The sequence below is a fragment of the Lathamus discolor genome, chromosome 1 (assembly GCF_037157495.1).
Source record: "Lathamus discolor isolate bLatDis1 chromosome 1, bLatDis1.hap1, whole genome shotgun sequence".
Classification (NCBI taxonomy): domain Eukaryota; kingdom Metazoa; phylum Chordata; class Aves; order Psittaciformes; family Psittacidae; genus Lathamus; species Lathamus discolor.
Window position 1 is genome coordinate 6,672,652 of NC_088884.1, and position 26,659 is coordinate 6,699,310.

Consider the following 26,659-nt stretch of genomic DNA (forward strand, 5'->3'; position numbering starts at 1 on the left):
GTTAAAGCCATTCCCCCTTTTCACTGCATTGCTCTGTCCCTTTTAATGTTGCTTTTGTCTTCCTTTCAGTACAGCAGTTTTCTGTTATACCCACTGTGTGGCAACTGTTTTATTCTGGACTCATCAGACCTTTTTGCATGCTTCCCTCTCCCTGTGAGTCTCTATTTCAGTGGCTGGAAACCACCTTTTTTCTTGCTAAGCTGCCCAAATGCTGGCTCTTGCTCTGGGGCTTTGCCTTGCTCCGTGCTGGGCGAGGGCTGCTGGAAGTGCAGGTTCCCTCCCAAGTGAAGCAGTTTGCAGCTGAGGTTTCAGGTTGAATAAGCAGTTGATGCTAGACAAGAGCTGGCTTAGCAAAGCAGGACTCAGCTCTGCTGTGAGAAGGAAGGAGTGGAAGTGCCAAGGAGAGAGCTGGGACCTGTGGGAGCTCCCAGCCAGCTGCAGGAAGAGGTTTGTTTTGCTTTGTCTGGTTCCCATCTCTGCTGCCCCAGCCCAGCTTATCTGAAGGGCCAGGGCTGAGTGATGTCTCAGCCCCTTCCTCTGGGACAGCCTGATCTCCACACCACTGCTCTGGGGGCAGGCTCTGTGTGCAGTGCCTGATAACTGCTGGATTTGGCATTACAGATAGCTCCAGAGCAAGGTTTCATCCCAGCTGCACTGGGAGCATTCACAAGCTTGTAAATGGCATGTGATCCTCTCCTAGATCTGCCTGTTCCGATGAGCAAGGGTGTCCTAACCTAGCAGGAGTTGGGATTGAGCTCTGGATAACACAGTGGTAGGAATTGGTAGGGGAGAAACTTGCTGTGACAGTCTCTGATGTGAAGGAGGTAGAAGTGAAGGATTTCAGAGGTGGTAAAGCCTGTAAAGGGACAGAAGGTCATCTAAAGTACACATGGAGCTTGTTTGCAAGCCTTGTCTTCTCACCACCACATAGCTCCCACTGTGGTGATGACATGCAGAGTTCACGTTGTAGAAGTCACTCACTAGCTTGTATAAAGTACAGAATGCAGCAGATTCTTTTCCTTTAATAAATTACACTTCTATGCTGAAGCTTAAAGCAGAAGTGATGTCCTTGCAGCTTTCCTTGTTCTTTTTACTGTAGGCTACCATTTTCTTTCCATCCTAATGCAGTCTTGAGCATGGCATAGGCTTTTTGCAACAAAGAACATGATGGCTTGAAGCATATACATGAGTTCTAGAGAGCTTCTTCCGACAAATGGCCGCTAATAGTTGCTTTCTAGTATGTTCAAATTGCCTTTATACGATAAGTATAAGGTACATGAAAACTTGGTGTTCTCTTCTAAGTGTGACTGACAAACCTGAATAGAAAAGGGTTTTAAAGTGGGCTTCAGATTTGTAATCTGGAGAGGTGAGGCCCTATTCTTAAACCCTAAATGAGTGATGGTCTTCTTCACTATTAAGGGTCTTCAGCAGAAGCCTTTGCTCAGTGTGGTGGCTTTTCTGCCATATCTTGGCTCCCTTTCCCAATGTGTGTCTCCCTTCTCAACTACATGTGGCATTCACTTCCTGCCCTGCTTTCAGGTTGGTAGTTACTGCTGTAGTCTGTTAAATGATGCTGCTCCAGCGACAGCATTCTCCTGGCAGTGTGGGTAAATGTCTCTGCTTAAAGACCTAAACCAATCCTGGAATCTGTGAAAAGAGCCGTTCCTGGGAGAGCTTCTGGTGTTTCAGCATGTCCTGCAGTATCTCTCTGGTGTTTCTGGCACTGCCTGTTCCTTGCTTGCTCTTTGCTGTGTAATCTGACAGATCCCATATTGGTGCAGTGTGATATTTTGCCTAACAAAATCTATACAACATAGAGGAAAAAAGGAAATGTGCATCCTGGAAGAGCATGGATCTAACCAGAGCCAGATGAGGGGCTGTCATCTTGGTCCTGGGTTTGCGTGCTCCTGTTGAGATGAATTAACTCCACCCATCATCCCTAAATAGCCACATCTTAAGGTTGGAAACAAACCTGAACTTGAGCACTTTGGTAAAACTAACCCAGTTCCTGAAGCCAGGGAATGCTGCTGTTCCTGAGCCTTTTATCAATGTAAAGATCCCTGTGTGCTTATGAGGACCCAAAGCACTCCCATGCTAGACGTTTGGTTCCATGTCTGCTATCACCCAGACGATGTGTTTTGAGCTGTTGATGATTTCAGTAACCCTCTTGGCACAGCTCCGCTGCTTTTCCCTTCCCTCTGGGACTGAATATCTTAAGGGGAACTTTGTGCTTAGTCTGTTCCTGCTTTTCCAGAGAGGAGTTGTGAAGTACTTCAAGTCCTGTTCGGAGCTCCAAGATCATGAGAAGACTTTGTGTAACTCTTGTATGTTTTTAATCAGTCCATACTCCTGCCAAGAGCCGGAGATTAGTGCTCTTTGATGCCATATACACAGAAAGAAGCACAGTGGGAATGTCGTGCTCTGCTCAGATGATAAGAGCAGTAGTAACATACGAACCTGGGAGCCTGGGCTCTTACCTGGCAGCATGGTGGCATTTATTTTATTGCTCAAATCTACAGGAATATTAGGCCAACACTGGCTTCTTAATAATCAAATGTCAGAGCTTGTGTACAATATGCTCAGAGCCTCCATTTCTCAAATCACTTCTGTATATTTATACACAGCTCTCATTTTCCTTCTGTCTCTGGCCCAGTTATCTGCAGATAGCTTGCATTTAGATTTTGCCTTTCTCAAAGTGTTTTGCTAAACAAAATGGTCAGTATATGCACAAAACACATGGAAATATGTGTGGATGTATACATCTATCACAAGACACTGTGGCAGCCAATACAGGGATGAAGAGGTGTTTAGCTCCAGCCAGGATTTAACGGATCTCTCCTGGCCTGTGCTTTTGAACTGCAGCTGCTATTTTTATTCCAGCTCCTCTCTGGATTGCCTTACATTTTGCTGCGTAGAATTTCATGAGTCACTTATTGCCTGTGACCATTCTGAGCTTGCTCTGCCCTGTGTGTGTTGCCCCTTAGTCTGACCTATAAGTGATGGGAAAATGCTGCTGCTTTCAAAGGTGCTTTGGCTTTGTCGGAGGGGAAAGATGAGACACCTAAAGGTAATTTGTATCCCTGTCTCCACTCCTGTCTGACGCACAACTCTGCAACCTCTGCAGACTCCCTGCTACAGTCAGAGAATGGGAAGAGACTGACAAAATGGGGTAGGTGTTTTCAGCCTGACTTGGCACAAATTCGCTGCGTTCTGGGCCAGGCTCTGAAGCCTGGGTGATGGTGCACCTAAGCAATGAGATGAACTGATAGTGGGCAATTGCTTTGTGCTTAGATCTGGATGTTCTTCCAGAGATTGCTGCTCTTAGCACCAGTGTGAGTGTGTGGATGCAGCTTTTCTGCTTCCGAGGACCACTCAGTGATTGACTCTGAGCAGGAGGTCTGGAGTTTACAGCTCTGCCACTATTTTCCATCAGCTGCGGCCATGGTTTTCTGTTCTAATCTTTGCCTCATGAAACTGCCACAGAATTATTTATGGTATTGTTTTGAAAAGCTGCAAGAATTTGAGTGTGGTAATAGAAACTGTTCTAGTTCTGTTAGCAAGCTGATGTTACACAGCACCTCACGCCAGTGCCATGCAGTGAATGCCTCTGTGCTGAGCACACAGTGTTGTATTTGACTTCAGAGTCCTAACTCTGAAGCCAGAGTTAATGCTCTGAATGGGTTCCTAACTTCCAAATTTCATTAAGAAAGGAATCTTTGCCTTTGTCAGTGAGATCTTAGTGACCTTAGTGCTGGACAAGGTGCACACCACCAAGGTAGGCAGATCCTACATGTGGGCATGGCATACAAGGAGGTTGGAGAAGGACCTTGGATGAGGGCCTGTAGGGACAGGACAAGGGAATGGCTTCAACCTGCCAGAGGGGAGACTGAGATGAGCTCTTAGGCAGAAGCTCTTCCCTGTGAGGGTGCTGAGGCGCTGGCACAGGGTGCCCAGAGAAGCTGTGGCTGCCCCATCCCTGTCAGTGGTCAAGGCCAGGTTGGACACAGGGGCTTGGAGCAAGCTGCTCTAGTGGAAGGTGTCCCTGCCTGTGGCAGGGGTTAGAACTCTATGAGCTTTAAGGTCCCTTCCAACACAAACTATCCTGTGATCTGTGATCCTTGTGCCCTTCAGATGGTGAACAGCCACGTGCTAAACCAGTTGCTCCACTGCAGAGGGGAACAGGTATTAAGTTGAGTACTGGGGGCAGAGGTCTTGCTCTTGTGCCCTCTCCCTATACCCTACCACAGTTTCTCAACCCATGGTGCGTGGCAGGCTCATGATCACAAGAACTTTGTCCCTGAAATGAGTGCAGTGTGTTTTTTAAAGTAATAATTAAATGTATGTTCCCTTGTAGGCTTTGGGGTGTCTGGGGAGGGGGAAGTTAAAAACATCAAGTTTAGACCCATCTTATCTGGCCATTTGGCAACACTGCACAAGTACATGGGAGATCTTTTTCCATTAGGTAGGTTGTCTGGTGGTTTAAAAGCAGCAGAGGAGAAACACTGCTCTTGACCTCTCTGTGCTGTACATAAGCTCTTTGTGTGTTGATCTCTCTGCATATAGTTCGGCTCCAAGCTTTGGGTGGTCACCTAAGCCACATTGATTTGGTGTGGCATTTAAAACTCACTGCAACCACCTTCCCACCTCACCAGCCAGCCAGTCTGACCCATTTCCTCACTTGGCTTTAATCTCACATGAAAAAGGAAACTTAGAGGCTGGTCAGTCTTGCCCCACTGAAAAGTCAGGAGCTGTTACATACACTTGTCCCATCAAGTGTTGGCACGATGGTATCACACAGATATGAATGTGCTGTCACAGTTGTTCAGGTAGAGAAGTGCCCAACTGGCTTTATTATGTGAGCAAAGAGAGCCAACATGTGGGCAGGCAGTGGTGAATTTGGGATGGGTGAATGGATAGAAACGAGCTCCACATTCCCCAGAGCCAGTAGGAAGTCCTCTTGCGTTGATTGTTGGTGTGGGTCGGCACCCCTGAGCAAGAAGAGGTAAAGCTGGGAAGTTGGGATGTACTGGACTGCTGCTTTTCCTCCCTCCCACATGCTTCCACAGGGCTATCAGCAATAGCATCACTTGAATGAGGGAAAAAATGCCTCTTCTGGGGACCTCTTACTCTAACCTACCAACTCAGCTGGGTAAGATGAGCACCAGGCCACCTGCTGAAGTGCTGCTTGTTGGATCGCAGCGAGCTCCTGACTTGGAGAAGGACTGAGGAGTGCAGAGAGGTTTCCACTGCTGCAGGACAGTGTTGTGCAGCTGGAGCTGTGGAAGGAGCGAGTAGAAAGTCTCCAGCCCAAGATTTTGATCCCTGTTACCTCCAAGTTTTGAGTCCATTTTGCCTGAATGGTAGATGAGCAACCTGCTCTAGTGGAAGGTGTCCCTGCCTGTGGCAGGGGGTTTGGAACTGGATGCGCCTTAAGGTCTCTTCCAACCCAAACCATTCTGTGGTTCCATGGAGGCTGTACCAAGGTAGGGAACCTGACTACAGGATGACAAGAGGTGCCTTGGGAGTCCTCTGTGTTCCCCAGGTTATCCAGGTACTTGGGCTCTTGCTCTCAGGGAGAAACTTGCTGGCAAAGCAGCTCATGACAGCAGATTGGTTCTCAAGTGCTTTCAAGCCATTTCTTGGGAGCCTTAGTCTGGAGCTGTCCAAGAGTTAGCCCCTCACTGCAAGAGAGACATTGAGGTGCTGGAGCAGGGCCAGAGAAGGGCACCAGAGGTGGTGCAGGGCCTGGAGCACAAGTGTGGTGGGAACAGCTGAGGGACCTGGGGGGTTCAGTCTGGAGAAGAGAAGGCTCGGGGGGACCTGATGGCTCCCTGCAAGTGCCTGACAGGAGGATGGAGCCAGGAGGGGCTGGGCTCTGCTCCCAAGGAACAAGGGATGGGACAAGAGGAACCGGCCTCAAGCTGCACCAGGGCAGGTTTAGATGGAGCTGAGGAGCAATTCCTTCCCTTATTGGAACAGGCTGCCCAGGGCAGTGCTGGAGTCACCGTCCCTGCAAGTGGTTCTCAGACACTGACACCAAAGTCTGCAATTCCTCCCTATTTCTCTGCTCTGGGTTTGCTCACCAGGTGTGTTCAGCTGTCACCCAGGCACAGGACCTGATCCTCAGCTACAGGTCAAGGCCCTTGATGTTCATCCCCATCCGTGGCTGGTGTGTAAGCACAGTAAGAGAACTTCATCTCACACTGGAACACATGCAGCTGCTGGAGCTTTATGCATGTCCCTGTGTTTGCAGCACCAGGCAGATTGACAGCCTTTCAGTGAGCTGATTTTTAATTTAGAACTACTATTCAAAGGTTTTTGTCCACCCAAGGACTCATTTCTGCAGGGCTGTTGCTGAAATACCAGCCTGTTTGAAGGTCAGCATCTGCGTATTGGCCTCAGCATCTTCCAGTATCAGAACAGGTGCTTTCCTCTCTGTTGTGTAACCCCTTTGTGGATGTGTAGGGGTTTTTACCCTGTTTTCACCCCAGGGCGTTTTGTCCATATAGATTTTAGGCACTCTTACTTTCTACCTTCGAAACCAACCCTGGAGCTCAGTGCCTCTATGGAAAGGGTGGACTGCAGCCACTCTGCTGCTCAGATTCCTCCTGAGCTTTGACTTTTCCTCAGTTCAGTGTGAATACTGGGTTTAACTGTTAGAGTAAGGGTTTACAACCAGTCCAGCAGACAGAATCACGACTGCTGAGGCTGTGACCTTGACTCCATGCTTCAGGCCGTGTTGCGAGCCCAAAATCAAGAGCCTGTCGCTTGGCACCCCTCATGGGCCACTCGCCTCGAGTTGTGCGCAGTCTATTAAATGGGGCGTGCTGTGTTCACGACTGGCAGTAAACCTGCTCCAGTGTTTATGCTGGCTTGGGAGTGCTGGTTTTCCTTACTCCTGGCTTCCTCTTTAAATTGGAGTTTCATTTTGACATGGATGTTTGTGCTGCTTTGTCTTTTCTGGGTGTAAAGCTAAATAACAGAGCAAGACAGGATTACTGGAGTGATGTTGGCGCCTTACTGCTGCAGGAAGCTTTGCACTTCAAATACAGGAGGAGATAATGGTTTGGGCTTATTTCTGGGTGAGGTTAAAGAAAGATGTGAACATGAACATAGCTGCTTTTGGCCTGGGCAGTTTGTATCTGTAGGAGAATGAGACTGGGAAGACCTTGAATAATTGCAAGGTGTAACAAGCTATGAAGTAGGGAGTACAGGGAGAGGATGTTTGTGTTCTTTCTTGAAGAGCAACTGTTTCACACTGTCATTGGTCTTAAGCTTTCCAAATGAAAGGAGGGATTGTTCTTTGCTTGGGTGGATGCAGAGATCACAGAGAGAGAGAATTCCAAATCTCTAGCACAGGAGCTGCTCGAGCAGACAACATAATCTCTTCTCCGTGGGTATGGAGTACAGCATAAATGCCGAAGTGTGTGAAGGAGGAGCTGACCCAGACCTTACAGGTGGGTTTGCAGCACAGCTGCAGGTGACTGTGGTAGAGGATACTGAGAAATAGGTGAGATGATCACAAACCCAAAATGAGAGAAGGCAGAGAGATGCCTGTGTCTGGCTGGATTAAAGACAGACACCCTGTGTTCCAGATACCAGAACAGAGTGTGTTTAATTCAGCAGGTCTACACATTACCATCCTATTCTTGTTACTTGGTGTCTTCCCCCATCCTCTTTTCTGTTCTGCTTTAGCAGAAGCTTAACTTTTCCTTCCTGTTTTCTCCCCTAAGAGACAGCCGGGATTTAGAATCAGGATCAGTGCTCTCTGCAGCTCTCCAGTGCCAGCATAATGGATCCCTGACCTGATTTAAACTCGTGAGAGCTGCCATAATGTAAATATTTGATGGAACTTCCTTTTTTGAGCTTGCTTCAGTGTTTCAAGCTAAATGATGGCAAGGTAAAAAGACACTTGTTAGCATGGGTTTGTTTATGCAGGTTTTGGTGGTTCCTTTAGAGATTGTTCTGGCTTCGGGCAGCGTTTCAGCCCTGTGTTGTATTTATGCAAAACCCAAGCAGAACAAGTAAACATGGAATGATATTTGTGTCATAATACGTGGAAAGAAAGGGAGTTAAATCCATATGTCAGCTCTTACCCCAGATGGGAACCATGCTGTTCCTCAGATCACGATTGCTGCTTGTTTCGGCAGAGATGGTGCATCAGCCATGTCTTGTCTGGAATGGCTGGATAAAGGAAGGGGGTTTCCTGGATGATACATAGGGATGTATTTCTTCTGGAGAGATTTCTGTGTGGTTTTGAGTCCTGGAAGGAGCTTTGGAAATGGATTGAGTCAATATCCCAGACCTAAATTTCTCACCCGTTTATATAAACATGGACCTTTATGAGAAGAAATTGTTGCTGTTGGCTTAAGCAGATTATTCCTTATTGCAGGAAGGTACAATTCCCACATGGACAATGTCTGTAGGGCTTTACAGGCTGCAGAATGGAGGTACAACAGAGGAAAGGAGGTTTTATTTTTAAGTTCTGGATCTGGAAGCAGCTGAACCTGGTGCTGATCCAGGGCTGCCGCAGTCCTTCTGGGCAGAGCCCAAATGATTTGGCCAAACCAAGAAGTGTAGGAATACTCGATCTGTTTGACAGTGAAATAACTGGAAAAGCCAGTTTTCCATCCCTACTGCATGTCAGTTCCGCACTGGGGATGTCCCCTGCACCCAGCTATTAAAGTTCCTCCTACTGAAAGGAAAGGGAAGAGTTTGGAAGCCAGATTCTGCATCATCTGAAACACTGAGCTTTGCTTTTGGGGTGGATGTGCTTTGCCTCTGCCCAGTCTGTGGTGCCAAATGTGGTGTGTTACAACTCCTTTAATATCTTTGTTTTATAAGCTCTATTTGTGGGAGAAGAGGGGAGTGGTTTTGGGGTTCCATACTTGAACTTAAGGCTTAAGTAGGCAGCTGGAAGACACAGGTTACCACTAGATGCTGTTATCAGGTACAGCCCTTCAAGTCTGAGGCATCTTCTGCCCTGATGTTGTTCATCTTGAAACCACAGAATTTATTTAACAACTTGATTTGCAAGTCAGAACAGAGAAAGCACTGTCAAATCTACAAGTCTGAAATGTGGACAAAGCCATGGAGAGCTCTCTTGTTCTAGACCTTGCATCTGAGCTATTTTGTAGGAGACCAGAGGTACCAACTGATGAATTTATTGCTGTATTGGTGCAAAACTTGAAGTATTCATTCTCTGCTCCTGGGTGGGCCTCTGCACCCAAGGAACAAGGGACAGGACAAGAGGCAACGGCCTCAAGCTGCACCAGGGCAGGTTTAGATGGAGCTGAGGAACAATTCCTGCCCCAAAGGGTGCTCAGGCATTGGAACAGGCTGCCCAGGGCAGGGCTGCAGTCACCGTCCCTGCAAGTGGTCACACACCGTGGAGACGAGGCTCTCAGTGCAGTGCTGGGAGCGGTTGGACTGGATGAGTTTAAAGGGCTTTTCCACCCTGGTTGATTCCATGATTCTATGATCAGTGGTGCAACTTCAAGTTCATAGGAAGTCTTTGTTGGGAGATATTATCAACCCTTTCATCTTAAAGCAAATATTAAACTTCAGTTTTGTGTGTAGTGTTTGTTCGTAAGATCCTTACAGCTTAAGAACACTTCCTTGGATGTGGCTGCTCCATAGTGCTGATGGGCAGCTCTTTTCAGGGTAATGCTGAACCACAAAGCCTTTGTGGTGCTGCTGCACTGGAAGCAGAGGGTTCTGCTGAATTTAAAGGGGATGGATAAGGCCCCTGGGGTCAGAACGTTGCCTGTGTATTTTAAAGGTTACCTTGCTATATATAGCTAAGGCTGGGTTCTCTTTAAAACCAGTCAGATGGGTTCTTGTTCAGTGAATTCCAGACTTCTCTTGTACAAAAAATAAAGGAAAAAAAATCTTTGTTTTCTTCTTTGCAGGATTCATGAATAAAATTTTCCATCCCAACATTGACGAAGCGTAAGTAAATCCCCAGTGTGTGGGTTTCCTGAGGAGTCACCTAATTATAACTGCATTTTGGCTTCACAATAATAATGCTGATGAGTTGAATGATGCTTTCATCAACCTAAGAGTCCAGCCTGGGGGATTTGATAGATGTGGATGTTGTCACAGGTTAACTTTCAGGAGTGGGTCAGGCTGTGGGTAACAGCAGGGAGCTGCATGCTGCAGGTTCTCTTGCAGACATGGTCTTTGTATTGCAATGTGCTTCACTTACAGAAAACTCAAGGGTGTAGTCCCCCTCCTCATTGATATCATGTATTTAAAGGCTGCCCCTCCTCTTAACCACAAGATACGAGTAAATCACAGCTTATCTGCAACACTGGCACTGGGGGGGGGCGGGGGTAGATGATATTAAAACCCCAGAGTATTTCTGAGTGTGACTGTGTTTAATTCCATCCTTTCCATATGTTTCAGGTCGGGAACTGTATGTCTAGATGTAATCAATCAAACTTGGACAGCTCTCTACGGTGAGTTTTTGGCATTGCCCTGAAAGCACCTGACATGAACATCTATGTTTGGCGTGTTAACATAACACAGCTTGCTGGAGACGCATGAACTTAGGCCAGCTTTGGTTGTTTGGGTTCAGTGGGCGTTTTTACTCAAGTTTTAGGCTTCTCAGTGAGCCACAATCACCCGAAAAAGAAGGTTTTCTTGTGACGGTACTTTTGTAAACTGTTTTTATGCCAGAAAGGCAAAAATATCCCATAAGCCTCACCAAGGATCACTCAGTCCATTGCTTGGCATTGTCTGTCAACTGCACAACAGCACCACACCATGATTCAGCACTGAAAGAATGACTGCATCTAAAGTAAACCTAGTTCCAGCTCCCCCATCCATGTTTTGCACATGCATTCGAGCTGGCGTTCTTTGTGCACAGGGCTATGATTCTACTTGTACAGAAGCTGGCACCGAAAACCATTCCTGTTTGTGATGCCTGCATAGTTTCCTTGCAGGCTGAGATGTGGGATTGCATCTCATGACTGCGCTGATGTTTTGGGTTTCCCATTAGGTCATTTCTGGTTACAACTCTTCTTTTTAGAGGCATAAAAAGATCAGTTGGTAGCTGAAGGCCCATTAAAACAGCATTTAGGGCAAGCTGGATTTGTTCAAGGGAGTACAGCTGCGTATCTAGCCTAGGTTGGCTTCATTTAAATGTGAACTTCTTCAGATGTTCCAGTTATGCTTTGTGGAAGAGTATTCGGTGAATGGGCACATAAAATCCTTCCCCTTCTTCCATGAAAAGCTGATTTTGCCTATGTAAGTTGAAGCTTTGAAGCAGTTGCTAGAGAGACAAGCTGCTTTTCCTTCCTCACCAGCACAGTTTGTAAGGGAATACCAGACTTGGTGAATCCTGGGTGGGAAATTGCTATAGCAACTTGTTGAACTTTACCCCTCATCTGAACACCTGAAGTCCTCATGTGGTAGATGCATGGCACACACTTCACATGGGTTTGTTATTAGAGACCAGCTTAGCTGTGACCCTGGTGGTGTTGCTAATGGGGGAAGAGGATGCTCTTGTGTCCTGGAAGGGCCTGAGGCAGTTGTTAGCAAACCAAGCCCTCTGTGAGGGGTGAACCTGCATGAATCCAGCTCACTGCAGCTTGTGCTGCTGTTCTGCAGCCTTAAATGCCACCTGCACATCATGGGGATGGCCGGACAAAACAAAATCACCCAAGTATAACCAGTGTGATGCTGGTTTTGTGCTCAGTTGGGTTGTGGTTTGGAAGCCATGCATGGATAACCTCCCTATGCTGCAGCACGCTCTCACAGAAGGCCGCAGTGGGGTTTCTGTGCTGTTGCCAAACAGTTCCATAGGAAGGCTTCCTGTGAGAGGTTTCCTAACGAGTGCTACTGTATTTTTGTCATCATTGCTCATAAAGGTAGAAGAAAACAGCTTGATATTTACTGTGCTTGGGATGTATTCATATCAGCAAGCCTGCTAAACCCTCCTGCGTTTCTCCCTGTGATAGGTGTTAGGCAGCTTGAAGGTAGAGAGCAGTTTCCAAAGCAGCTGGTGAAACATGGCATTAGAAAGTGCATCACTTGACAGTCATCTCATTGCAAACATCCCTTGCCTTGCTGCAGGATGCCTTGAAGCTGCAGGGAGGACACTGGGGTGACTGCGTTCTCTCTGCCCCTGCTCTTGGAAGACGTTGACACTAGGGTACCTATATCACCTCTTCACTTCCAGGCGTTTGCATCCTTATGTGACATAAGGAAATAACCCATTTCTAAACATGAAATGGAAATCATAGAATAGTTTGGGTTGTAGGAACCCTCAAAGCTCATCTAGTCCAGTCCCTGCAATGAGCAGGGACATCTGTAACTAAATCAGGTTGCATGTGGTTGTGAACCACATTCAGCCTGGCCTTGAATGTCTCCATGGATGGGGTTGGTTTCTCCAGGCAACCTGTGCAGTGTTTTATCACCCTCATTGTAAAGGGGGAAATAATATTCCCCAGTGCCTCTCAGCACAGCTCTGTTTTGGAGAGTCACCCCTTCAAAACAGAACACTCCTGTGCTTGCAGAGGATGTGGGTCAGATAATTCAAGGAGCAGTTAAGATGGAAGAGACCCAGAATAAGCACTGATGAATTCATGAGGTCCTCATGGTTAGGTGTGCTGTACTTCCCTAATGAAGTCCTTAGTGCTGTGGCTGGGTTTCCTACATGTGTTCAACTCGTTCCTGCTAAACCAATGCTACTTTGGGGGATTTAAAAAGAGAACTATGAAGTCTCATAAAATCCCTGCAATGTGTCCTGTGAACTGGGATGTCCTTCCAGGGCTTTGCTTGCTCAGCCTATATGAGATCTTAGCTGTCTAATGGCCATAAAGAGGTACTTGATTTAAACCTGCTCTGTGCAGAGGCTTGTCCCAAAGCAGGTGCTTTCAGAAACTAAAGTCAACTTGCTGACAGTGTCTGAACCCAATCCTAGGAGGCTTAACTGGTTTACCAAGGGCAAGCCACTGCCACAGCAGAAAATGTTCTTACAGAGTATACTCCCCATTTTTTGAGGCTTCTTTTTGCATTAGGATACTTCTTACAGTTGCTGTTGTGCTTTGTTGTAGAATGTGTGCTCTAAAGTGCTTTGTCACTGTCGTCAGCCAATACTGGATGGGCAACAGTTTACATATAGCAGAGATTTCAGGGTAAAATGGCCTAAGTTCTTAGTGGTGTACCTGTATAGTGGAGACCAGCTGATCTCTCTCCATAGCAATCAGTGTCATTACTTCTTGGAATTGGGTGATGCAGGCTCCTGAGTACATAAAGCCATGGCCTTTCCTCCTGCTCAGCTGGATTGATGCTGAGTGGGTGACTGAAGTAGTCATAGCACAGTGTCTGTACACCCTGCATGTGTTGATGGAGGAGGGAGGAACTCGCAAAACATAAAGTCTCCTTTGATCCTAAGATCAAATAAGCACATCCTTTGGTAGATCTCTAGAGGAGGTAACATGGGGCAGTAGCAAAGATCTGTCTGGACCTACTGTGCAGGTCTTCTGAGGCTGTATCTTCACTGGTGATGGAAGTAGAGCCTGGTTTTCTATGACTGCAGCCCAGAGCTGGACTAAATGCACTTGGAGATCTCTCCCCACCAACTGCCCACCCATTTGTGCTGACTCCTTTAGAATGTTAGTGGCTCTGAGATCCCTGCCCACCATCAGAGCTGCTTGAATTTAGCAGCTCCAGGAGCTCAGCATTGTCTGGGCTTGGGAATAGTCACACAGCCTTGTTCCTGTCAGAGGTAGGTTGAGATGGCTCAGCTGCTCATATGGTGGATCCTGGGCAGTGTTGGGCTTCCCTTCTGATAGTTCCCTTTAGATCCATGCTGGATGGGACTTGTGATGCTCATCCAAAGCAGGGTTTCTTTGCTACCATGAAAGACTCTTTAATTGAGGAAGAAAGGGGGAATCCTGATAGAAGATGTGTAGAATATCAATGAAATCCATTAGAAAACCACATACAACAGAAGCTGCTTTGTCTCCATCAGCAGTTATCCAGAAGCTAAAGGGAAATCTGGCCCACATCCCTGCTCTGGGGGTTTAATTTTGGCTCTGTGTGGGTGTCTGTGGTCCTCCTGAAGGCCCTGAGGAGGAATGATGATGCAGGGCTTCTTTCTGAACACCCCCACAACTCAAGTGTGGCCCTTCTCATCTTAGGGATGTGGGAAGAGGGTTTCATGTATCCACAACTACTCAGCACCAGAAGTACGTTTCCTGCTGTGGATTATTAGTGACTGGTGCCAACTGGCACTAAGGTGTTAATGTGAGCCCTTCACATTCTGAGAATTGTTTTGAGTTGGGGGAAGGACTTGTTGGTTGCTCTTTCCATTAACACAATTATCTAAAGCACTCCAGAAGATGCTTTGTGCTCAGGATACATCAATTTAGTCATCAATACATCAGTGGTGCAGAAGACACTTAAAAACTTAATAGAAAGAAGCAGAAGACTTCAATGAGGGATGAAGCATAGCACTGCTTGTTTTAACTTTTACCCTTTTTTAAAGCTAGGACTGAGCTTCAATGGAAAAACAGGACACGATTGTGCCCTTCTGCTTCTTTGCTTAACCAACCCCTAAATATCTATATTGACCTCATAGCAGCCTTCCAGTATCTGAAGGGGGGGCTACAAGAATGCTGGAAAGGGACTCTTCATCAGGGACTGTAGCAATAGGACAAGGGGTGATGGGTTCAGACCGAAACAGGGGAAGTTCAGGTTGGAGATAAGGAAGAAGTTCTTTATTTTGGTGGTGCTGAGGCGCTGGCACCGGGTGCCCAGAGAAGCTGTGGCTGCCCCATCCCTGGCAGTGTTCAAGGCCAGGTTGGACACTGGTTTGGAGCAACCTGCTCTAATGGAAGGTATCCCTGCCCGTGGCAGAGGTTTGGAACTGGAGGAGCTTTAAGGTCCCTTCCAACCCAGACCACTCTGGGATTCTATATCTCCATTGTTGGGATGCTGAGTTTGGTGCAGTTAGCTGAGGAGCTGCAGCATTCCTCCAGCAGCAGCAGCTCTCTTACCAACCATGTCTGTGCTTTCCAAAACCATTTCCTTCATTCTGACTTGTGCCCAGCTTTTCAGTGTGTTTGCAGCTTTGTGCTGCTGTGTCAGTGCAGGCTGATGGATGAGGCTTACTCTGAGGCTGTGTCTGTGTCTTTTTCTTGCAGATCTCACCAATATATTTGAATCGTTCCTGCCCCAGCTGCTGGCCTATCCCAACCCTATAGATCCTCTAAATGGTGATGCTGCAGCCATGTACCTCCACCGACCAGAAGAGTACAAACAGAAAATTAAAGGTAGGGGCATAAATGGCACATTGTGGTGTGAATGGTGTTGCTGTGATTCCACCCTGGGGGAGTGAGAGCTGTCTTTGCTACCTGTTTGTGTGTCAGTGGCCATTCCTTCCCATTACAAAGGTCTCGTCCATTTTATATGGGATAGTTTGAAGTAAGGGGTAGATGAATCACTGCAGTATGTGGGGCAGGGGTTTAAATCATAGAAGACCCTAAGCAGGGAAGGCTGTGAGCAAACTGGGTTAGAATTCAACATGATTTTGAGAGATGGGAGAAACAATTAGGAATAAGAAGTATGTGACAGAAGAAGAGACAGGGAAAGGGGCTGAACTTAAATGGGATCATCCACCTGCACAATTAATGGATAGAAAGTGGCATGGAAAGTGATCTGAGAGCAGCAATAAAAGAACTGGTGGTGCTGTTGCAGAGAGCACTTTTGTACTGTGACAGAGCAGGAGTTTTAGGTAAAAGGCAAGTAATCATTCCTTGGTACTTCCTAGTCCAGCCAGGGCTTACCAGTGCTGTGCCCAGTTCAGGGGCTGCCATTTCAGAAAGCTGCAGTGAAGTCTGTTAAGAGTATAACAATTAGAGAAGGGTTCATGGAGATGTCAGAGAAGCTTCCAGTGTCTGAAGGGGACCTACAGGGATGCTGGAGAGGGCCTCTTCATCAGGGACTGTAGTGATAGGACAAGGGGTGATGGGTTAAAACTGAAACAGGGAGATTTGGTTTAGATATAGAGAAGAACAGAGCTTGGAGCAACCTGCTCTAGTGGAAGGTGTCACTGCCTGTGGCAGGGGTTGGAGCTGGGTGAGCTTTAAGGTCCCTTCCAACCCAAACATTCTACGAAAGGCAGAATGCTTTGAAGATGTGTATAAAGAAGACAAAGGGAAAGAATTGGAGGGGTTTAATCCAGGGGATGAAATGGGGTTATGAGCTTTGGTGTGTCAAATGTGCCTTCAAAGAGGAAGGGAATGATTTATCCTGCGATCAGTGTGAGCAGGATGTGGTCAGAGGTATTTAATTTAACTCAGCTGGGGGAGCCCAGGCTAAACATTAACAGTGACTGGTGAGGGCAGGTGAGTGCTGGCAGAGCCAGTGAGGGTGCTCCATGTCTGCTCCTAGAAGGGTTGGAAGGACATGTTAGGCAAGGCTGGGAAATGGAGTCAGTACCTCACTGGGGTCAGGCAATGCTCCCAGTAAGGACTCCCAAGTATTTTGGATAAGCCTGATGATAGGACAGTCCTAGCAAGCTGGTAAATGAGAAATTAATTAGTCTTGGCAAATGTAAAAAATAAGAAAAACACAATTCTCATTTTTTATAAATTTGTGCCTTCCCTAGAATCAGCTGCCTGCAGAGATGAGCAGGGCACCAATTCTCACAGCCTGAGAGAGCTGGGCTGGTTCAGCCTGGAGAAGAGAAGGCTCGTGAAGGGGAGACCTTAGAGCAGCTCCAGTGCCTAAAGGGGCTCCAGGAAAGCTGGAGAGGGGCTTTGGACAAGGGCCTGTAGGGTCAGGCCAAGGGGAATGGCTTTAACCTGCCCGAGGGGAGACTGAGATGAGCTCTTGGGCAGAAGCTCTTCCCTGTGAGGGTGCTGAGGCGCTGGCACAGGGTGCCCAGAGAAGCTGTGGCTGCCCCATCCCTGGCAGTGCTCAAGGCCAGGTTGGACACAGGGGCTTGGAGCAAGCTGCTCCACTGGAAGGTGTCCCTGGCCGTGGCAGGGGGTTGGCACTGGTTGAGCTTTAAGGTCCTTTCCAACCTAAACCAGTCTTGGATTCATTTATGTGTATTTAGTTGCCCCCTGATCCAGTGAACACAATCAGCATTTCATGTATTGGTGGGAAATTTACAGCCTTTGGCCCACATTTAGGCTTCCACTAAGTTTTTAAGGGGCCATGACTGCCTGATTCATGTGTCTGTTACTCAGTAACCATAAGGTTTGTTTGCCCACTGGAGCCCTGCCAGAAGGGTTTGTAGTTCAGCAAGTACAGCCTCCATGAGCCATACAATCCCATAGTCTTCCCAGCGTGAGGTGGGATAGCAGCTTTCCTACCAGCATTGTGTTTGGAGAGCTCAGGTATCCCAGGAAGAAATGGGATTTGGTGATGGAGGCCCTTCCATCAGCTCTGCCATGTCACTCTGGAGTGGTTAAACCTCGAGTCACTCTGTTCTGATGCAAAATGACTCTTCAGCAGCAGCAATTTGTTTGTGGGTGGAACTCCAAATGAGGCCAAGCAAAGCTGTGATTTAAAGGCTGAGTTATTCAGCCCACTTTGCTTGACTTCTCTGACAGCTGCATGACAGGAGCATGAAAACCACCCTGCAGATCTGGCCTACTCAGTGTCCTGAAGTCCATTGCTGCTTGTTCCGTATGAAGACGCTTCCAGGCAGCAGGGTTTGTCAGATAAAATCCCTGGGGCAAACACAAGGGACACTTTCGGTGTCCTCTCTGCTTTAATGAAACAGGGATAAAAGAAGATATACCCCTAAATAAGCAAATCAACTGATGCTAGCAAGAGCAGGAGCTCGGGGCAGATCTGAGGACATCCCTCAGGGAGGCTAAATGGGATAGTCTGTTCCATCGTTTCCCTCATGACAGCCAGGTATAGGCTCTGAAGATAATCTGGAAGGAACTTTAAGTGCTTGCAACATGTCTTGTGTTCCATATACCCTAGAGTCCTGCCTCTGCTGTCTCTTCCCAAGCTTGCGTGCCAAGGAGAAGATAGAGCTCAACACCGTCATCCCTCATCTTGTAGCATGTATAAAAATAGCCTTGGACATGCTAAAATTGATGCACTGGGTTGTAGCAGCTTCTCTGCTCAGGGAAACTCAGTAGTGCAAATACATAATTTATTGCTGCTTTTCCTCATTTTTTAGTGATGAGCACATAGAGCAGTTGTTTGACATGGTTGTTTGATGGGTAGAAGCTTAGAGATGTGGCACAGGATGTGTAGTTGCTGTGATTGTTTTTGATGTGAGACCCAAACAAGGGAGGGTTTGCCATGAAGCTTGTAAATGTCCATTAATATTACCAATACAAACTGTGATTTTTAGCATTAGAGTATTCAGGTAGATGTAAACGTCATGGACACAGACCTAAGTGCTCCCTTAAAGTCTCCCTGACAGCCCTTGGTGAGGTGACTTGCCTCATCACTGGTAGAGCACCAGAAGGTGGGCTTCAGCTACATAAAACCAGCTCAGTATTCGTGTTGAGCTGTTGGGAATTGGTGCTTAACTCCTATGTCTGCTGCTTTTCTTCCTCTTTGGTAGGTCCAACATGGAAACTTCCTTTGGGAGGGTGGTGGTGGCAGCTGAAGGGTGCTGAGGGGCAGGCTGGGTGTTTGCAGGGAGCAGAGGACACCTCTGGGAGCAGTCCTCCCATCCCATGTGCCAGCTCTGGAGTTCCAGTGGAGTCCTTTGAAACACTAGTATGGCTCGGTGGCATGTACCAGCCATGGCATAACCACAGCTTGCGCTCGTTGCTCCAGGGTTCTAAAACAGCTGAATCCAAGGGATGTTTCCCTGGGAGGAATGGTTTTATCAAGGCTTTCCCTTACTGAGCCCGCTTCTGTAGAAGACAGTTTATCAGTATTTAGATGTTTTGGTGTTCTTAGAATCCTAGAATGGTTTGGGTTGGAAAGGACCTTAAGATCACCCAGTTCCACCCACCCCCCCCCCCCCCCCCCCCCAGTAACCTTCCCTGAATAAGCAGAAGATCCAGGTTCAGCACAACATTCAGGACAGAAGCTCCCTGGAAGTTTGACACTTCCCACTCAAAACCTTCTGAAAAACCCAGCCCAGGAGCTTGTTGCTTTCCTGGGTAGAAGATGGCCCTTTTAAAGTGCTTCAGGTTGTGGTTTAGCTTAGGTTCAAGCAGGCCTTTTCCGACAGAGATAGTGGCTTCCATTGCCCAATCTCCAGTGGCACAGAGAGTACTTGAAGCACTCAGTGAAGAAGCCTCTTGTGCCAAGGTCATGGCTGTGTCTGATGTGTGGGGGGGGCTCACAAGGCAGCTACAGCATTTGTTTTGGTGCCTTTGGGGTAAACATACAGGGAAGGTTCCCACTCAGGGGTTGTCTTTGTCATCCAGAGACATCTAGAGTCATGCAGCAAAGGCACTTGGGTTCCCTTTACTTTTACTGTGCAAGGAATAACAACTTCTCTGGGTAACCAGCCTTTTTCCAGAGGGAAAATTGGAAAACTATGGGAAGGGAGTAGCCTCTACAAGAATATGTCATCTCAGCATCCCATCTCCTTAGCTCTGCTTGTCGCCTACTGCCACCCCGGCTTCCCATGTAAATTCTCTGAAGACATGCTGCTTTTTGGGGTGCCTCCTTCGGTTGGTCCCTCTCATCTTTAAACCATTGGGTCTGTCACTCCAGTTCCTCTCACTTTGCAGTATCCAGTTCTTGGCATATGTTTCGTGCCCCACACTCTGCAACTTCTGTTCGCCAGTACAGGCAGGAGATGTGATCAGGTTCAATGGTGACATGGGCAGCACCTTCCAAAGGGGTTCTCAGTGGCCAGAACCTGAGGATGGAACACAGAGGTGCTTTTCTGTTTGATACTACATTGCAGCCTGAGAGCAATCCAAGACCTTGAGCATTCCATGCTTCCCTGTGTTTACATAGCTGCCTTCAGTGCTTTATCAGTTCTTAACAAGTTCTTGGAAACCAGATTTGAGCAGCTGCTTCTGTGGTCCGAGTGAGCAGGTCAGTCATGTAGATTAACCACTCTGACCAAGGCCAAGTGTGTCAGCAGATGGAGAAGCTGAAGCTCAGAAGCACCTTCCAGCTTTTCCAGGGTAGAGCGGCTCTGCCAAGGCCACCAGCTGCTGCATCCTGGAAGCTCCTCTGTGAAGTGCTGCCTTTGGGTTGCTTTGGCCATGCTATGCTCCTGAAGCTGGATTAACACTTTTGGGTTCTGAGTCCTTACATCAGCTCCAGAAATGTGGGAAAACTCCACAGTGATGCAGACTTATTGGAGAGTATCCAGTAGGCTGAAGGATGGAAGTGCAGAGAGAAAGAGGGACAGCTTAAGAATGGAATGGAATGGAGTGGAATGGAATGGAATAGTTAGGGTTGGAAAGGACCTCAAGATCATCTAGTTCCAATCCCCCTGCCATGGGCAGGGACACCTCACACTAAACCATCTCACCCAAGGCTTTGTCCAACCTGGCCTTGAACACTGCCACAGATGGAGCATTCACAACCTCCCTGGGCAACCCATTCCAGTGCCTCACCACCCTAACAGGAAAGAATTTCCTCCTTATATCCAATCTAAACTTCCCCTGTTTAAGTTTGAACCCATTACCCGTTGTCCTGTCACTACAGTCCCTAATGAAGAGTCCCTCCCCAGCATCCCTATAGGCCCCCTTCAGATACTGGAAGGCTGCTATTAGGTCCCCACGCAGCCTTCTCTTCTCCAGGCTGAACAGCCCCAACTTCCTCAGCCTGTCTTCATAAGGGAAGCTGTGCAATATGCAGTCTTTAAAGCCTGTGTTGTAGCACTTGGTTATCTGGCATTAGATATGCCCTCCTGCAGCTTTGCCAGTACATCCACATGCTGATACAGTGTGGAATGAAAAGTGCAGTGATCTGTGCTCCTGGAGGAGAGGTGCTTGCTCCTTGTGGACCTTATTCCCTGGGAGGAATTAAAGAGCATACAGCTGAGATGGCTGCTGGGCTTGCGGTGGGATGTGACATTGACATTTCCATGCAGGGGCTCATTTTCAAGGACTGGTGGTATTCCCTTTTTCCCCAGTGAGCCCAGTTTTGTGCCAGGTTTTCACCCTCGCTTCATTCTGCAGGCCTGCATGCGTGTAAGAAACAGGCTTTCTCTGCTCAAGGTGGGATCACCAACCCCTCCTTGGATCTCACAGGGGACACTGGGAGCTTCCTGCAGCCACAAAGGGAGGAAAGGGATTGCCAGACTCACTCTGACCTGACCCACTTTGTGGTGCCTCTTTGTTCTGTTCCTCTGCACAGAGGTGACCACACAAGCCACACTTGGCAGCAGTTCCTTTACCTGCTTCAGGAATCCCAGTAAACCAGTTTTCCTGCTTGCTGTACAGCTTCCTGCTTGCTCCTGGCTGGAGTTCAAGGTGTTGATGTAGGTGCCCAGAGCCAGCGTGGTTTAGACCCTGCTGTGAGACATGGTTTCCATGGGTCTCCTGCAGTGAGGTGGCCCTGGTTCCCTGTGGGTTCTTCTCAGCTAATCCTATTGCTGCTCTCTGATGTGAAGCAGGTTGCAAGAGTTCTGCTTTGAAAACAGAGCCTGGGGCAGAGCCGTGTTTATTTTGGGGCTAAATAAATAAATGCAGCTATTCCTGCAGTAGACATCATCTCTGCTTCCTGTGTCCATCCTTCTTTATGCTCTGCTTATGCAGACTTTAGTCTGGAAGCTTAGTCTGGCTCTCAACTTGGTTTCAATGGTGGTTGCTCTGCCCTATCAGTTTAAACCCTCAGATACCCATGTCTGAAAGTCAGGCTCTATAGTGACACCTTGCTGGCTTTTAGGCTTGTTCTGTAGGTCCCTACTGTAGCTCCTATTTTGGCAGTAAATCAAATGCTGTCCTGTTAAGTGAGATAACACCATCCCAGGGAGGACTTAGGTTGTGTCTAGCTACAATTATACATGATGCTGGTGTAGGGGCTTTGGGATCGTAACTTGTTCTCAAGGGCCTTGCATGTCTTTAAGGTCTCCATCAGCTGTTTTCACATGTTGTTGTGCTGCCTTTGGTCTAAGAAATACGGGAATCTGTGACCGTCAAACATGATGTGCCCCAGCCCAGCTGTTCGTCATAGTTCACTCATCCTCTGACTGTTGAATATATGCTGCTTATGTGTGTTTTTTCTCTTCTGTCACACACAGAATACATTCAGAAATATGCAACAGAAGAAGCACTAAAAGAACAGGAAGAAGGCACCGGGGACAGCTCATCTGAGAGCTCCATGTCCGACTTCTCGGAAGATGAGGCTCAGGATATGGAGTTGTAGTAAAAGAGGCAACCTGATTTTTGGAGAGACTCTTAATTTCCTAACCATAAGAAGCAGACTATAATATTCATATTTAAACAAAGCAATTTTTTTTATTACTAAACAAGGTTTTTATGAATAATAGCATTGAGATATATATATCACCCTTTAGATCTTGATTTTCTTGGTCATTTCTCGAACCCGAGGTGCATAGCATATTCCCACATTCCATTTTGGTAGCAATATGCAGCCCGAATGCATGCATTCAGATTCCATTTGGCCAAGTCAACTTGTGTGCTACTAAACTGTCAGCTAAAACAGCTGCCCTGGTAGGTAGGGAGTTAGTCAAAAGAGATGTTTGCTTTCTTTATCAGAGGTTTCCAAAGACACCACCTTGGATGCTAACGTGGAGCAGCATTTTCTCAAAGCCTAAAGTCTGGGGGATGATACACTTAAGCGTGTAGATCAGACAGTGGAATAAAAAGGTGCTCCTTCAGGTCAACCTTGCTGATCCTACTTCACATGGAGTTGCATTAAGAACCCAATAAGAGAGAATACAAATGCATGGAGCTATTGAAAGCATTGAAGCTTAAACTAAGTTGACTTGGATTTGAAGGCTGTTTTTTCCTATGTGGACTCCTGCCTGCCCTTCTGAACTGTAGGGACTGACAACCACTGGTCTATTTGCTTTTTGGGGGACTTCTGAAAGCCTTTCGTCTGGATGTTCCTCACTTCCTTGGTGTGGATTACCAGCTGTTCCTTTTGTGGGAGGAAGAAAAGAAAGAAAGAACAACACAAACCACAAGTGATGCTCTCTGAACAGTGCTTTGATTTAGCTGGAGCACATCTGAAGTCAAAACTCTTCCTTTGTCATAGTTTTGGAACTGCTGCCCTTTAATGGCTTGGAGATTGCTTTTTTTTTTTTGGGGGGGGGGTGGTTTATTTTCTTTCTCTTGCTTGAAGTATGGTTAAACACCTCGCAAGCACTCTCCATCTCCTAAGAGAGGGTCCTCTGACCAGATGGATTAGCCTGGCTGAGAGCTTCAGATCCACGACGATGGGCCCCATTGGCTGTAGTCCACGAATCCATCGGCACTGGTTTCTGTTTTCCTTTTTGCCTCCCCCTTCTGCACCAGCTTGGTAGCCATCTGCTTGTGTGTGTACAACAGGATTAAAGTTCCTTTAAGAGTTAACAAAAGAATATGATCTAGAAAGATAATTGAGATGAATAAAAGAGCCTAAAAGCACCCGCTGAGGAAGCAAAGTGAATCTGCTCTGGTTTGTTTTGGGGTTTGGTTTGTTGTTTTCTTCTTTATTCCAGGATGCTTCCAACTTGGAATGTTTTGAGTTTCTCCTGGTGTCCTGCAGCAAGCTGAGATTTGTGTTTGGTTTCATGCTATGGAATCTAATCTAGTAAATGTCGACCTGGCATGCCAGTGTAACTTGATTTTGGATCATTGTGCACTGGAGATTGGAACTGAAGCTGGATTCCTTTAAAGCCGAATGTTACGTGCTGTATTCTTTTGGGGGGTGTTGTTTTGGACAAGGTGTTTTGATTCGTGATGCAACCAACATGGAGAAATGAACCCACCCACCCTGAGCAGCTCTGGAGCAGAGTCTGGAATGTCACATTTGTTCCTTTGTCGTTCTCCCAGAATGACTGGGGGTCTATTTGGGATTTTTCTTTAGGAATGCCACCAAGTCGGGGTTGGAAGCTCACAATCCTATTCCTGCTTCATAAAGCACAATCAATTCCTTTTTCTTTGGGGTGGGGGGGGGGGGGGGAGTTGGGAGGGAAGAAAAGAAACAACTCATGAAGTACCACTTCCCTTTAGCATGATTTTCCTTAATAAAACCCTACAACCAAATCCTTTCTGTTAATGATGGGCATGAAGCAAAGGTTTTTATTTCCCCCCTCCCTTTCACCCCACCCCCCCCCTTTTGATTTTAAAGCAGTAATGTTAGGGCTGTGGCTAGTGACTGTGCTGAAGTTTTCTATCTAGCATTTGTGGCTTGTGGGAAGGGTAATATTAACTATTTAACATGTTATGGTGTCCTTAACTCTTATCTAGCACGCTGTTGTTCTCATTACTTTGGGGAGGGAGGGGCCAGGGTTTGCTGGCACTGTTTAACTTGCTTACCTGCTGCCCTAGCAGTTTGCTTGTGCTATAACCTTTACTTGTAGGTGCTACTTAGGAGTAGAGTTCAGTGCTGGGTGGTGATTGCAGTTTCAAAGATTAAAAAGGACAAAAAATCACAATAAAAATTTGTATTTTTTCAATATTGTATAAAAACAGTGTTCTAATTACACCCCCCCCCCCCCCCCCTTCCAGGTTGTGCTTCCCCATGGCAATGGCCACGGGTTTCGTGCCTGTGTTTGGGACTTACCTGGTGATGCTTGAAGAGATCCCGGGGTGTTTTGCCCTTTGGCACCTCTTTGAGCTTCCTTTTATCTTCTTCTTGTGCTGGTGCTGTAGTGTGCACGCATCAGCCACCCTACAGCAGCGTTCCATCCCCTAACGTGGAGTTACCCACTTCCTCTTGGGATATCCATGCTTTGCTAAACAGGGATTCCTCCAAAATAAACCCACCGGGAACGCTGCAGCTTGCCAGGATTCCTGCTCCCGGTGCACAGATGCAGCAGGAAAATCGAGCTTGTCCAGGCACTGTGGACTGGGGGCTCAATAGGTCCAGAGCCACAAAAAAACATATCCCGGCTCTTCCCAACATTCCCAAGTGCTGGAAACACTGCAGCGGGTAGTCTGGGGAAATCCCAGCTGCCCAAATGCTGCTTGTGAAGGATGTCAGTCCTGGATGTAAGGTGTTTTTAGGGAATGATGTGGAGTGGGCCTCATGTTGCAAGTTGGGAGCGCTGCTTCCAGCCCCGTTGTGCCTTCTGCGGCTTCTCCATCATTGCCCACCTCTTTTTATTCCCAAATCGTCTTTCTCCCAAAAGAAACTTCCTTGTTTGTAACTCCAGCTGCACTCACATAGCCTGGGGCGGAAGGTGGAGCCCTGCTGCAGCAAGGTAGCTGCTCTTTTGAGTCATCTGGGGGTTTTCTCCTTCGGACAACAGTGTTGGTGTCGCCTTGTGCCCTGTCCGGGCGATGGGACTTTCTCAGCAGCCCATGATGGATCCCAGGTTGAGTTCCCCGCTACCGAAACTTGTCCCAGCCCCTTGGTGCTGGTTGGAAACAGCCTTTGGCTTCTGTTCCTATCATCTCTCCTTTGGCATTGAGGTTTGTGGGTGCCATGAAGAGCTGAGCGCCCATGGCCCTGGTGCTTCGGGGCTGTGCCAAGGTCTTCCTCCTCACCCACAGGTTGGTTTGGTGGACACTGAAGGATGCCGGTGTGCAGGGCTGGAGCAGAGCTTTGCCGTCAGCCCACTGTGTCTGTGTCCATGGTTGAGCTCCAACCCATCCCTTAACACACGCCATAGAGACAGCGCTCCCTTTCCATCCCGTTTGCTGCGTGCCCCCCATCAGCAGGGACCCTCCTCAGTGACCCTCAGGGAGGTATTTGGTGACTTCCTCTTCTGTTTCATCCTCCTTTCATCCTTCTCACCCAAGTCCTGCTGGTGCTTCCGCAGCCTGCCAGCAGCAGAGCAATGGCTGTGGGTTCCCCGCCTGTGCTTGGGACCTATTGGGTGATACTTGAAGCGACTTGGGGTGTTCTGCCCTTTGGCACCTCTTTCATCCTCTTTCTCTTGCATCACTGCTGCAGCGTGGGCCCCGCAGCCACTCTGCCCCCATCAGAGGATAACCCAGCAGCAGTGTACAACGAAAGACCTGTAACCCTTTGCTGTATAAACCGTGTCTATACCCTGACACGTGCCTGGTGTTTGGTCACCAGGGCTTGCAGGGGAGACCCTGGACCTCATGGCATTGACTCTGCATGCCATGGCCCGTGAATTCGCGCTCGAAGCCTGCCTTCTGCCTGGAGATGGAAGTAGAGGTGGTTGTGCACACCCAGTGTGGGGCTTGCAGTAACCAGCTCCTTCTCCAGCCATCTGCAAGCAACCGGCTGCTGTCCTTCTGTGCCCCATCACCATGGCCCTGGTACCAGAGCTGCGTGTTAGGGTGTTGGGTTGGAAATGAGGGATGAGCTCATCCATGAGCATCCATCCTCCACCCATGGCCTCCCAGGCTGGGTTTCTCTCCATGCAGCAGGACAAGTCATTGCAGGGAACGCTGCCTGAGATGCTGCAGTCGTTGGAGCTGTGTCTGGGGACTATGGCAGAGGTGGCCGTTTCCTGTGTGATCACACATCCTTCCGGCTCGATGTTGCTGGGGATTGGGATCACGGATACAGGGGCAGTGGCAACAGCGCAAGGACCCCCGAGCTGGAGTTCTGCGGCTCTGGCAGAGCCAGGGAAGGGGCCAGCATCCTGCCATGTGCCTCG

At 47.8% G+C, this 26,659-nt stretch overlaps 1 protein-coding gene across 1 annotated transcript in view; it reads left to right on the plus strand.

Moving 5' to 3' along the window:
- Positions 1 to 24,538, plus strand: part of UBE2H (ubiquitin conjugating enzyme E2 H) — a 54,564-nt gene extending 30,026 nt beyond the window's left edge. The window contains exons 4-7 of the mRNA XM_065677475.1: positions 9,912 to 9,951; positions 10,408 to 10,460; positions 15,156 to 15,284; positions 22,154 to 24,538. Of these exons, the coding sequence (XP_065533547.1) occupies positions 9,912 to 9,951; positions 10,408 to 10,460; positions 15,156 to 15,284; positions 22,154 to 22,278 (347 nt within the window). The 3' untranslated portion in view covers positions 22,279 to 24,538. The remainder of the gene's footprint in view (positions 1 to 9,911; positions 9,952 to 10,407; positions 10,461 to 15,155; positions 15,285 to 22,153) is intronic.
- Positions 24,539 to 26,659: the final 2,121 nt, after the last annotated feature.